This window comes from Typopeltis vanoorti, chromosome 11 (assembly GCF_054136105.1).
Source record: "Typopeltis vanoorti isolate ZY-2024b chromosome 11, IOZ_Tvanoo_1.0, whole genome shotgun sequence".
In the NCBI taxonomy this organism is placed as follows: Eukaryota; Metazoa; Arthropoda; class Arachnida; order Uropygi; family Thelyphonidae; genus Typopeltis; species Typopeltis vanoorti.
Window position 1 is genome coordinate 88,533,827 of NC_143559.1, and position 13,733 is coordinate 88,547,559.

General features: G+C 34.3%; 1 protein-coding gene across 1 annotated transcript in view; it reads left to right on the plus strand.

Annotated features, from left to right (window-relative positions):
• LOC150101833 (transmembrane protein adipocyte-associated 1 homolog) overlaps positions 1-13,733 on the plus strand; it is a 237,980-nt gene that overhangs the window by 141,277 nt on the left and 82,970 nt on the right. The window contains exons 7-8 of the mRNA XM_090400676.1: positions 5,576-5,686; positions 12,260-12,320. Of these exons, the coding sequence (XP_090256802.1) occupies positions 5,576-5,686; positions 12,260-12,320 (172 nt within the window). The remainder of the gene's footprint in view (positions 1-5,575; positions 5,687-12,259; positions 12,321-13,733) is intronic.

Below are 13,733 nucleotides of genomic sequence, written 5' to 3' on the forward strand. Positions count from 1 at the left end.
AAAACAGATACTTGATGTCAAGGTGGCAGGAAAGAGACCCAGAGTAAGATCAAGGTCTTACTGATTAATTCAGTTAGAGATGCCTTAGAAGCACAAAATTTTAGAAATGTCAATATTGGAGTGCTGACAAGTAATAGATTTATTTGGAGGAAAATTGTTGATAGAGTAATAATAATGTAAACTTAATCATGTAGTGCTGTCATAGTAACCGGAACACTCCCTTAGGGGTACATATCAGGAAACTGATGATGATGAAATAAATGAAAGCAAATCATCCACATTTCCCAAACTGATTTTGAAAGAATCTAAACAGAAAAATTTGCATTTTATCAAAATGATAATCATTATTCTGGTATCATGCAAAAGCTGTTAGACATAACTTTTGTCCAACCTTACTTCCACTGCTATTGCCCTTGTATGATTCTGTTGCATTGTTAACTTTTCCTCCACTTCATGTACTAATGGTCTTGGTAAATATTCTTCCACTGTTCCAATCATGAAGCATTCAAAACTTGTTGCCAGATAGAAATCAGAAAAATCTTGTTCAAACAGTCAAAAAAATAAATAAATAAAAATAAATGCCTCCCTCACATAGAATTTTTCCACTTGTCCTGAAGGGCTGTGCTCAAATTAAATCTTAATGTACAGATTGGAGAAGAGAAAACAAGAATAGGAAAAAATTTGGGGTCAATTTGGTTAAAAGTCATCGGTCAGCTGACTTTTAACAAGAAGTCTATTTCGTTAAAAGCCATTGATACCATGGGTTCACTCTCCTGATTTTTCTCACAACCCTATCTGTGGTCTCTAGTCTTTGATCAAATGCTTTATTTCTAACCCAACTCTCAGATCCATAACTTAAAACTGGTTTAAAGCTGTCTTGTATACTGCTAGTTTGGTGTTTTAGCTAGTTTCTCTCTTATTCCATATAAATTTATTCAGTTGGCTACCCACCATACCAGCTTTGCTTATTCTGTTGTCTGTTTACATGTTTAACCTGCCATCTTCACTGAAAACTGTGCCTAAATGGCTAAAATATTTTACTTGTTCTATAGGATCTCCATTCAGAATGCAGCTGAAGTTTTCTATGCTCCTGCCTATTTTCATAGTTTTTGGTCTCTTTATGGCTAATTTTCATGCCGAATTTGTTACAGCTGTTATTCAGTTTAGTTAGTGAATCCTGAAGACTTGCACCACTGGATGTGTTTAGGAGTACAACATCATCTGCATAAAGCAAAGAACTAAGTTTGAATCTCCAATTCTAATATCAGGCTTGATGCCACTTTCTTTTGTAATGTGATTCATAGAGATGATGAATGTTGTTGTGGTTATAGCCTTTCTGCTGTTTGGGACACCTATATATATATATATATATATATATGAGCCACTATCTTGGGAAATGACTATGAACAAGAGTAGGTTTCCAGTTGCCTTCCTTGCTGTATTATATCCTGTGTGTTCAATGGGACCTGTTTGCCTGCTTGCCAAATGAAAAACTCCACATAAACTGGTGGGGAAAAAACCCTGCTGTCCACGCCCAAGACCGTCTAATTTGGCTATGGCAAGGGAAGATCCTTAAGCTCCTCATCTCATTGACGGGAATCGAACCTAGGAATAGACATACGGTGGCGAAGCGCATAGCCACTAGGCTAACTGCATGGACTGATGAATAACAGTGGAGATAGTGTGCATCCTTGCCTTACCCCTGATTTTAAATTAAACCATCTTTGTGTATTTACTTCAATTCTAACTGCTGGCTGACAACTTAAATATAGATTATGTATTGCTCTGTGTAATGTTCCATTCACCCCATATAGTTGTAGTGTTTTGAAAATTTTTTCCTCTAGAAATAGCTAACATATGTCTTTTACAGATCTATAAAACTTAAATACAATTCCTTGTCATAAAACAGGAGAATAATCACCCAGATCTTTCTCATACATATTAAATATTTGCTGTGGCAAATAATTTTCCTGCGTTATAATTTTATCCAATTTCTCCACAAACTCCTTGGCAGCCTTCTCAGCATTTGCAGATTTCCATACATTTTCACATTATGCAGTGCAAAACGCTGCTTAACTCTCATGAACCAGCTGGAAGAAGCGTTCAATTCGTAATCATAATCGGGGTTCTACTTTCTCCTTCAACATGCTGAAGAGACTTAGTGCTGGTTATGGTCGCAGTGCTAAGGGGTATGCACTTTTGGTTCAGGTCCTCTTGTGCATGATGTAAGTAGCTTTTCCATTTCACCGATAGCACCTTGTCATTGCTTCGTCACTATCATCGATTTAATGGAAGCAGATTCTTTCACAGCCTCTAAGATTTTATCCTCATTTTTCAAAATGGTTGTCACTGTAGAACGAGACCATCCGAAGTCATGTGCGATCACATTGATGGGCTTACCATCTTCATTTTGTTTTATAACTTGCAACTTCGTTTCAAGGTCAATTGCTCACCTCTTTTTCTGTGATTCTTCACTAGGTTTTTTGATTGTGCGTGTAGGGCCATGTTTCACAAAACATCACGAAATATTTAATGATAAATACACAACCTATTTCTCAAACACAAAATAAACAGAGAAACTGTTGAAGACACGAGCTGACTGCCAAGGGAGGTTGCCTTTGAAAGAGCTGTTGCTACTGTGCATGCTTTACCTTATGCTTGCTTGCGTCTTGTTCGAAAGTATAGCCGAAAATGTTATTTATTTCCTTATGGGATCACGAACATATCTTCGAAAGGATGTAAGTTGAGGGATGACTGTGAGTGTATTTTTTTTTTTTTTTTTCCCCCAAATTATTTTCAGCTATTTTTGCTAACATTCTGTAATAAGAGCTTTCTTGGAAGTAAAAAAAAAAAAAAAAAAAAATCAGCCTGTTTTAATTCTATATGTTTAGTAGAAGTGGAGGAATTTTTTGAGGCTTTAGAAAAAGCAACTGACACAATGAAAAATGAAAAGTTGGTCCTTGTTGGGGATCTGAATAGCAGAGTAGGAAATGATTGTGAGACATACAAAAATATTTTGGGAAAATTTGGAGAAAAGAGCAAAGCTAATAATAATGGCAAATATCTGTTGGATTTCTGCTCAGGACATGGACTGGTTATTACTAACACCATGTTCCAACATAAAAATGTGCACAAATTCACATGGAGAGAAGAGGCTAGGAATAAGAAAAGTCTCATTGACTATGTTATTGTTGATAGTGATGTTTTCTCCCTGGTGCAGGACAACAGAGTGTACAGAGGATTTGAAATTGGAAGTGATCACTATTTAGTCTTGAGCAGGATAAAATTGAATTTAATATTGAAAAGAATAACATGTAAGAAAGTTTTAAAGCGAATAAAAGTTGAGCAGCTTCCAGATGTGAACTGTAGACTAAAATACACAAAGATTATTGAAGAAAAAATGAAAGAGTTTGAGAACAGGAATGAAACCTTGGAGATTCAGTGGCAAACTCTGAAGAAAACATTGATTGATTCTGCCAGGGAGGCATGTGGTGAGGTTATCTGTAAGGATAAAAAAATCAGAACTCCCTGGTGGAATCAGGAAGTTAAAGAGGCAGTGAAGGAAAAGAAGAAAGCATACCAAAAGTTCCTGTCAAATAAGTCAGCTTGTGCTCTTAGAGAATATAGAGACAAATGCAAGAATGCTAAACACTGTGTAAAACTAACTAAACAAAAGTCATGGGAGGACTTTGGCAAGAATATAGAAATTAAATATCAAGAAGGTGGCAAAATATTCTGGAGGTTGTTGAAGAAGCTTAAGAATGGAGAAAAGAGTGCTGTAAAAGGAATTAGAGATGATAAAGGTGACATGAAAATGGGAGAAAAAGATATCCTTGAAGTATGGAGTAATTACTTTGAAAAACTGCTAAATGAAACAAGCAGTGATGACAGCACAGTGGTAAAAAACACTGACCAGGCATGCAGTCAGGAATACATATCAATACTTGAAGTAGAAAAAGCCATCAAAGGCTTGAAATTTGGAAAGGCAGCAGGAGTAGATGATATTCGACCAGAAATGCTGAAGTATGGTGGTATAAGAGTCTTACAGTGGCTGCACTGCATAGTTCAGAAAGTCTGGACAGAGGGACGAATTCCCTATGATTGGAGTAGAGCTCTCATAGTACCCATATATAAAAAGGGAAATAAAACTGCATGTGAGAATTACAGAGGTATTTCCCTACTGAATGTTCCTGGCAAGATCTATGCAAGTATACTTGAGAAACGGTTGAGAAGAATTGTGGAAGAAAAGCTTGGTGAAGAACAAGCTGGATTCAGGCCAAATAGAGGCTGTCAGGATCAGATCTTCACTTTACACAAATAGTCGAGAAAGCATGGGAATATAACAAAGATCTGTATTTAAGTTTTGTTGATCTGGAAAAGGCATATGACAAGGTGCCAAGAGAGAAGCTGTTCAATACGCTGCAGTTATATGGTGTCAATGGGGCATTATATCAAGCAATACTTAGTCTTTATTTGAGTTGTAAGTCAGCAGTTAGAATTGAAGGAAGTACAGGAAGATGGTTTAATGTTAAATCTGGTGTGAGACAAAGATCTACATTATCCCCTCTGTTATTCATTATCTATATGGATCACATTATGAAGGAAAGTGGTATTAAACATGATATCAAAATTGGAGATGTTAATGTCAGCTCTTTGCTTTATGCGGATGATGTTATACTTCTAAATAAATCTGCTACAAGTCTGCAAGATTCTCTGACTAAATTGAATAGCTGTTGTAATAGATATGGTATGAAGGTCAGCAATAAAAAGACAAAGACAATGAAAATAGGCAGAATCATTGAAAATGTCAACTGTGTTGTGAATGGAGAACCTGTGGAACAACTAAAACATTTCAGCTATTTTGGCATGATTTTTACTGAAGATGGTAAATTAAATATAGAAATAGACAACAGAATCAGCAAAGCTGGTATGGTGGGAAGTCAATTGAATAAATTCATATGGAATAAGAGAGAAATCAGTCAGAACACTAAATTAGCTGTGTACAAGACAGTGTTCAAACCAGTTTTAACTTATGGATCTGAGAGCTGGGTCATAAGTAAAACACTTGACCAAAGACTGGAGACCACAGATATGAGAGTCCTGAGAAAGATTATAGGCATGAACAGATGGCATCAATGGCAATATCATATTAAAAACGCGGATATTAGGAAAGAACTTGACATTGTCAGCATCCAGGAATGCGTTAGCAGAGCTAATCTTAGGTGGTATGGTCATTTAAACAGAATGGGCGAGGAAAGATTAGCAAAACAAATGTTCTCCGCAGGTTGGCAGCAAAACGACCCAGAGGAAGACCAAGATATAGGTGGATTGATATGTTACAAAATACTTTAGACAATAGAAATATAAGATCTGATAATGTTGGAGTCTTGACAAGTAACAGACTGATTTGGAGGAAAATTGTAGATAGGAAATTAATAATGATATAATTTTTTTCATGTAGTACTATCATATCCTGTACACCCCTTGAGGGTACATGGCAGGAATTTGATGATGATGATGATGTTTGTATAATTGATTGATTTATTTATTTATTTTTTTTTTTTTTTCAATTTAGGGAGCACTTGAAATAACATATTCATCTGAAAAATTAACGAGCAATCATAAAGGTCTCTTTGTCCATGGAGGTATTTTGTTTTGGTTTGCAAGTTCTGTTGTGTTTTCAGTGGTAAGCCTTTTATTATTATTTTATTTTTTCGATCATATTAATATGTACTTTGATATGAGCATGCTTTTTTGAATTTATCACTTTGATGTCAAACAGGATTGCTACTATAAAATGAACTTAATTCTCTTTTTTTTTTTTTGTCTGCACACTTGCAGGAAGGTATGGACGTGTATACAACATACACACACTTCAGAAGACAGGCTCCTGTAGTCCCGTTTGACACCTTCTATGGGTGTGGTGATGGAATCTTGGTGATAGTCTGACAATAATGGTTTCCCAGATTTTTGGCAATGTGATGCAGCTGAGTTTGTTTATATTTGGAGAATTTTGTAGTGCTGTGATGGATTCCAATAATAGCCTCTCTGATTTGTATAAGAGGGATATTCTTCCATTGGATCTGGTGATCTATATCCATGGCATGGTCTGCCACTCCTAGAATGGCTATAGTGCTGATGATGGACATATTTTCTCTGTTCTTCTAGGCAGATGTTGCTGTTCTTCCAGTTTGTCCAGAGTATTTAAGTTAGCAGGAGCATAGGGTACTGTAGGCACCAGGATGATCTAGATGGTGAAGCAGATCTTTAGGTGAATGGATAAGGATAGTTAATTTGAGGTATGGCCTGAAGGAGGTCTGTATGTTATACCTTTTATGAATTTCTGCAGGGTTTTTTTTTTTTTTTTTTTTTTTTTTTTTTGAGATATAACAAACAATGGATTTTTGGGGGTGGGGTGTTGGCAGAGAGGCCTGTTGATTTTTCTTGAGTATGTAAAGTCTTAGCTTCCTTATACGAGTTGCCCTAGTCCTGAAAATACTTCAGGCACAAACTTTGTTTGCTTATACTTGGATAAAGGATTAAACCAAATATATAATTTCTTGGTATATTGGCAAACAAACTTTGTTTGCTTACATTTGGTTAAAGGATTAAACCAAGTATATAATTGGTATCTTTAATTTATAGTATAACCAAGTAAAAAATCTTCTAACATCTTTCTCTAATCCAGAGTAATTTAATAATAAGGTGTGACATCTTTTGGCAACTCATATATGAAAATATGACTTCTGCATTATTCAACCTTAGTATCACCTCTGGGTCTGGCTCCCACTGAAGAGACCTCAATAAAGGTTGAAACTGGTCTGGGTAGTGACCCTTCCTGTAATGCATAGCATCATACATGTCCGCAAGGAGATGTGCTTTGCATTATGGGATACTAAGGCAAGTGATATGAAGTTTTAGCTTTCTTATATGAGTTGCCATAGTCCTGAAAATACTTTAGGCACAAACTTTGTTTACTTACACTTGGATAAAAAGATTAAACCAAGTATATAATTTCTTGGTATCTTTAATTTATAGTATAACCAAGTGAAAAAACTTCTAACATGAAGGACAGTCATTGGCTAAAAATGTTACAAATGTGATTGAATCCAGGGTAGAGGGCTGGTATGATTTTGAGCAGATGGTTCTAGTTCTATTAGCTAGCATGCTGATAACACCATACTACAGGGAGGGGTAATACCTTCCAATGCCAGTAGGTTTTCTGTAGACAGACAAGGATAAGGATCCATTGGGTAGCCAGGTGACTACAGTGTCAAGAAAGGCAGGCAGTTAATTTTTTTTTCCTATTCAGTGGTGAAATAGATCCGTGGGTGTTGAAGTGCACTAAAAATGTTTCAAACATCCTTGCTGTGTGGCCAAAAAAAAAAAAAAGAACATGTCATCATTATAGCTTAGCTGAACTGTGGGTTTGAGAGAGGCTGTGTTTTCCAAATGTTCCATGAAAAGATTGGTGGGGGGGGGACAAAACGTGTAGATTTTCTCTTACCACACAGATCACCAGATCAAATGGAAGAAAACCCTCCCTCTTATACAGAAGCAGATACAAATCAGAGAGAAAGAAACTATTCATTCTTGGAATCCAGCACAGCATACAAAATCATCCAAACTTGAGCAAAGTTAGCTATATTGCATTGACAAAATTCAGGAGAATGTCAGCAAGATTCCCCCACCAACCATAGGTAGGACTGTAGGAGCCAGCCTTTTGAAATCATTCTGTGTGTTTGTCTTCCTGCTGGTGTGTGCCTGTGCTTAGTATTTCTTTGTGCCCATGAAGATACTTTGGTGACCATGGTGAAACATTGACTTATAATTTAATAGCTAAATAAATTTAGTTAATTATTATTTTTAGACTTGTGTTTTCTCCATCAAATATCATACAGGATTAATACTATAAAATAAACTTAATTCCTTTTTTTTTTTCAGTCTATTAATGGAAAAAATAAATAAATTTTGAATAAATTTGTCATTATAATGATTCTGAAAAAATTAAATTATAAACCATTAAATAGAGAGGTTTATGTAAAGAAAGAACATCAACAGCATCCTGAATAGAGAACCTATGGAACAAGTAAAACGTTTTGGCTATTTAGGCACTGATTTTAGTAAAGATGGCAAATAAATTATGGAAAGAGACAATGGAATTAGCAAAACTGGTGTGTGTGTGGGGGGGGGGGGGGTCAATTGAATAAATTTATTTGGAATAAAAGAGAAATTAGAAATTAACTCTAGCGGTATACAAGGTAGTTTTCATGCTATTGTTAACCTATAGATTGGAGAGCTGGGTTAGTTTCTGCTTTCTCTTTTGGCCTATTAAAACGAGCATCTGCAGTGTGCAACATCCATTTCAATACAACTGTAAACTCACCAAATCTACTTTTCCTCTTGCTCTTCTTCTCTGTCCTCTGGAACAGTATTCCTCATGAAGTGTTTCCCCCAACAACAGCTTCCAACTGTTTGAGAAAAATATCAACAGATTTTTTTTCCAAATATCACCTGCACCCTCCCACATGCACACCCACACACACACACAGCACTTGTGTGCTATAACTTCTCATATATGGATCAATATTTTTTAAAAAAGTTACAAAGTGAATAATCTAAGCAACTAGCTAGGTTTTTATCCAGGACATTGACTTGGTCACTACAGACCATGTGATAACAGTGATGTGCACAAATTCACATGGAGAGAATGCACAAGAGATAAGAAAAGTCTTATTAATTAGGTCATTATGTTGATAATGATGTCTATATACTATACTAGTTCAGGATAGAAGATTATACAAATGATTCGAAATAGAAAGTACTCATCATTAAGTCAGAGCTGAATCATAGACAAATATATGAATATTATTGGAATTCTTGTAGAAAGCTTTATACGTTGGCAATACATGACTATTAAATTATTAATGAATTCACAACGTATACTGGAATATTAATTAAAAGAAACTTGAACAAATACTTCCTATATTTCGGCAACGTCACATTGCCATCTTCATGGGAACATACAAATATGACACGTGCATGCAGGCACTATAAAAAGCAAATGAGGCAGAAGATAAGAAACTATTGTTGTTTCTTATCTTCTGGGGCAGTCTCATGCACCCAAATTTGTTGAGGTTTGGAACGTTTTTTAGAGCTGAGGCAGATTCTATGAATAAACTTTTGTACTTAAACTTGCTGCAGTGTGTTACTTTGGCTTTCTTCCAACGTATTCCATGGCGGTATTCAAGACAAGAGTGGCTGTACTGGTGAAACCAGATGTAGTCTCTGTGTTCTGAAAAAAATATGACTTGACTTCTTGTTACAAACCATATAGAAAATTGGCATCCCTTATCCGCTCTACCAAAGACCAACCACTTCCCCTAGACCTACCTGAGGTATACCAGGTCCCTTGCAGCTATAAACTGTCTTACTCTGGCCAAACAGGCAGGACAGCAAATTTTTTTTTCTCATATCAAATTTTACATAATTATGACAACTTACATATTCTTAAACAAATTTCTCCAATATTATTCTATTAAATTATTTAAGGAATTCACAACGTATACTGGAATATTAATTAAAAGGAACTTTAATAAATACTTCCTATATTTCGGCAATGTCACGTTGCCATCTTCAGTAAAAAAGATTATTCATAGAATCTTCCTCAGCGCTAAAAAAAACATTCCAAATCTCAACAAATTTGGGTGCATGAGACTGCCCCAAATTTGGGAAACTTACATCATGAGAACATCAGCTAAACGGCCAAGACAACCCAATATAGCCTGCTAGGGGGAACCATTAGGACTTTAGGAACAACAATAGTTTCTTATCTTCTGCCTCATTTGCTTTTTGTATTGCCTGCGTGCACGTGTCATATTTGTATGTTCACATGAAGATGGCAATGTGATGTTGTCGAAATATAGGAAGTATTTATTAAAGTTTTTTAAGTAATATTCTAGTATACATTGTGAATTCCTTAAATAATTTAATAGAATATTATTGGAGAATTTTGTTTAAGAATATGTAAGTTGTCATAATTGCATAAAATTTGATATGGGTAAAAAAAAAAAAAGCTTACAAAATTCACATAATTAAAAACTATTTTAATTATGTGAATTTTTCTCCTTATTATTGAAGGCATCTTCAGTGCTAAGACAATGGACCAATCAGTAAAGTTCCTAATTAATTCATTCATTAAAAAAAAAAAAAATATATATATATATATATAAAATAAGAAAATAATAAATTAGGATTAGAAGATTGATGCAACAATATTAAAATTGTTGATAGTATTAAAATAAATTTCAAATAGATTAAAAATAATATCAATACGGTAATAGCAAAAAGCTCCGACGGGGACCTTTTTGTTATTACTGTAAAAAGATTCTCATTATGTAAACATTACATAAGGAATCTACTCTTTTATAAGAGCTTAGTTTTCTTCCAGAGGTCTCCATGCTTAGTAGAGATGCATGTTCATCTAAGCCAGATTGCTCAGGTTCATGGTACTAGATATATGATTTATATTCTTCATGGCAGATAGAAACAAAGGATCCAGAAAGTTAACTAGAGGAAGCTTGTCTTAAGGTGAAGAAAGGGAAGTTAACTCTTCCTGACAGAACGAAAGGAAACTGTAAAAATAATCGTAATTAAAATTCTGAATATTTTTACGTATTATTTATTGTTAAAACATTTATTAGTTTTGTTTTCATAACACGCATTGTCGGCACTTGTGATGTGCCTGTTATGGAAATTATTTTGTCAAAAGGGATAAGTAAAGAAGTCAAAAAATGGATGTACTTACCAGATTTGATATTTGTATTACTCAAAAGAATTTTATTGTAATTTAAAATTACAAAGGTTGTGTTTTATGAAGACATTCTCTTGTCGCTAACGGGAACAACGTGTCAGCCATTATTTATACCTAACTTCTTGCTTACCAGTTTCATGGAGTACGCATGCTCGCCGAGAAGTTGGAGATGTGTGAATGACAACTGACAAGGAAAGCGTTCGGGAGGAATTTAGAACACAGGCCGGCAGATATTTAGGTTCGGAGGAACTTAAGTTTTTTTTATGTGACAGTCAGAAGAAAATTAATAGTATATTCCGAAAAAGGAATTGTGAAACTTTGAAGTTTTAATGTGGAATAAGTATGTGGATAAATAAAAGAAAATATTGCTATATGCGTCTTAAATGGAATATTGGAGGAAACACTAATTGAAAGATTTATAGTAGATTCCGAAAAGGGAATCATAGAACTGTAAGTTTTTTTTATTGGAAGAGTTAAGACTGTCAATAAGCATTTAGTGAATAAAAGAAGAATTTGCTATTTTCGTTCTAAAGGAATGTTCGAGAAAACTCTGATTAGGAAGTTTCATCTGTATTAAGGACGCCAGATCTGACTATTATTTCTACTGAAGAAAAGAGACAGAATTAAGTCAGGAAGAATTAATGTGTGTTACATAAGTGATGAGAAAGGATCCTGTAAAAATGAAGAATAGAGTCATATATCTATTGAAAAGGGCTTTGACAGAGAAAGAAACTGGCTATGAACATTTTGTGATTGTGCAAACAAAGTGTTTAGTCTAGTCTTAAGTGTAAGTTTATTTTTAAAAGGCCTTGGATCCAATTAATTTGTAGTTAGTTATGTAAAGTTGTTTGAAGTGTATATATATTGTTTTTGTTTTATTAAATGTGTTTATTTTGTATTTTGGTCTTGAGTCAGTAATTATTTGGATTCTGAAAGAAAGAGTTAAGATCATTGCACCAATTGGAGTGAACCCTTGTGCATATAATAACGTATAGGTACACCAGGAAATAAATAAAAAATAATTTATAGAAAAAAGAGATTGATTAAAAATCTCCTCTTTAAATAAAACCAATTATTGACAAAACCATGATGTTGAGAGGCCTCAGAACTTCAGCAATATGACTAAGATATTCCTCTAACATAAGGAAGAGGAATGCAAGAGGTTTCTTCCAGAGACGTAATAACTGAGAGCCTAAAACTGTTAAAATCTTTGGTGATGAATGACTTATTGAAACATTTTTTAGAAAAGCAGATTTCATGTAATTCCATTCATAGCATAAAAGATCCTCTGTAGAACATAAAGTATAAGCAAACTAAAACAAGCGTATTAAGCACACTGAAGAATATTAAGTTTAAATAAATATATGGAATCAAATAAAAAAATAAATAAATAAAAATAAGAAACTAATCCTGTAATACTTCATCGTGCAATTTTTCTGTATCTAGGTTTATCTTTGTGTCCTTATATTACCATGGACAAAATTACGGGATTATCTGGCACTTCCATGTGAGTTGTTCCTCTTTTTTTTAGTTTGATGGATTTATATATCTAAAATCAGCTTATGTCTTAAAATATATACACCCAAACCTCTTTTTATGCGAATTTTTTTTACGCGATTTTTATTCACTTTTGGGCGACCAACCTAAACCCTAAGGAAAAAATCTGTAATTCAAGAAAATTCTGAGAATTTTGTAGAATTGCATTTTCGTTTTAATTAAGTAAATTCTAAATTCCCCGAATTACTTAACTGACTGCGCATAAACCAAAAAAAAACAGCAGTTGTTTGCCATTTGAATTTGGTTTCTTGTATCAACTTAGAAAATTCTTACGAATTTCATTTATTGGGAATTCCCCGAATTACATAACTGACTGCGAAAAAACAGCAGTTCTTAGCAGTTTGAATTTGGTGTTTGAGTAGACAACACAGTTACCGCATTTTTTGCATTTGCATTTTTTAAGTGAAATAAAAATAAAAATTGCGTTATTAAATTAATAATTTTGCTAAGAAATATAAATGGTAAGCTATATATAATTTTCAAACTTTCATTTCATTAACTGAAGATTTTAATCCAGCCCTCACATGATGTTGCCGATAACCAAAAAAAAAAGAAAGCCGTTTCCTTAGATTTAAAAATTCAAATATTAGATCGTATTCAAACTGGGGAAGGTGCGATGGCTGTGGGTAAGCATTTTGGAGTCCGTGAATCAACTGTCAGATCTATAAAGAAAAATGAAGAGGTTATTAGAAAAGCAGTATGTTCTGGTACAAAATCGAGTGCAAAATTATCATCATACACAAGAGATGTTGTTCTAGAAAAGGCCGAAAAAGCTTTAGTGATGTGGATAGAAGATAATGTACAAAAAGAATGCCAGTTGACGGAAATTCCATCAAGCAATCAGCATTGAGATTTTATGAACAGATTAAAAAAACTTCAGCCAGATACTTCATCTCAATCAAGGAAAAAATATGAATTTTACACAAGCAATGGTTGGCTGGCTAAGTTTATTAAAAGACATGCTCTTTATAAAATAAAAATTAAAGGTGAAACGGCTTCTGCTGATGAAACAGCTGCTAAAGCATTTCCACAAAAACTTGCTAAAGTAATTGAAGATGGAGGTTACACTCGTGAACAAGTTTGGAATATGGATGAAACCGGCCTTTTCTGGAAAAGAATGCCAAACAGAACTTATGTATCAAAAATGCAAAAAAAAAACTGTTGGTGGGTTCAAAGCAGCAAAGAATCGCATAACACTCCTATTTTGTTCGAAAGCTTTAGGAGATTGGATGTTAAAACCACTGCTCATAAATCGATCATTAAGACCCACAGCCAATGAAAGGCGTAGATTTTCAAAAATTGCCAGTTCATTGGATGACCAACAAAAAAGCTTGGGTGACCATTGATATTTTCACTGAATGGT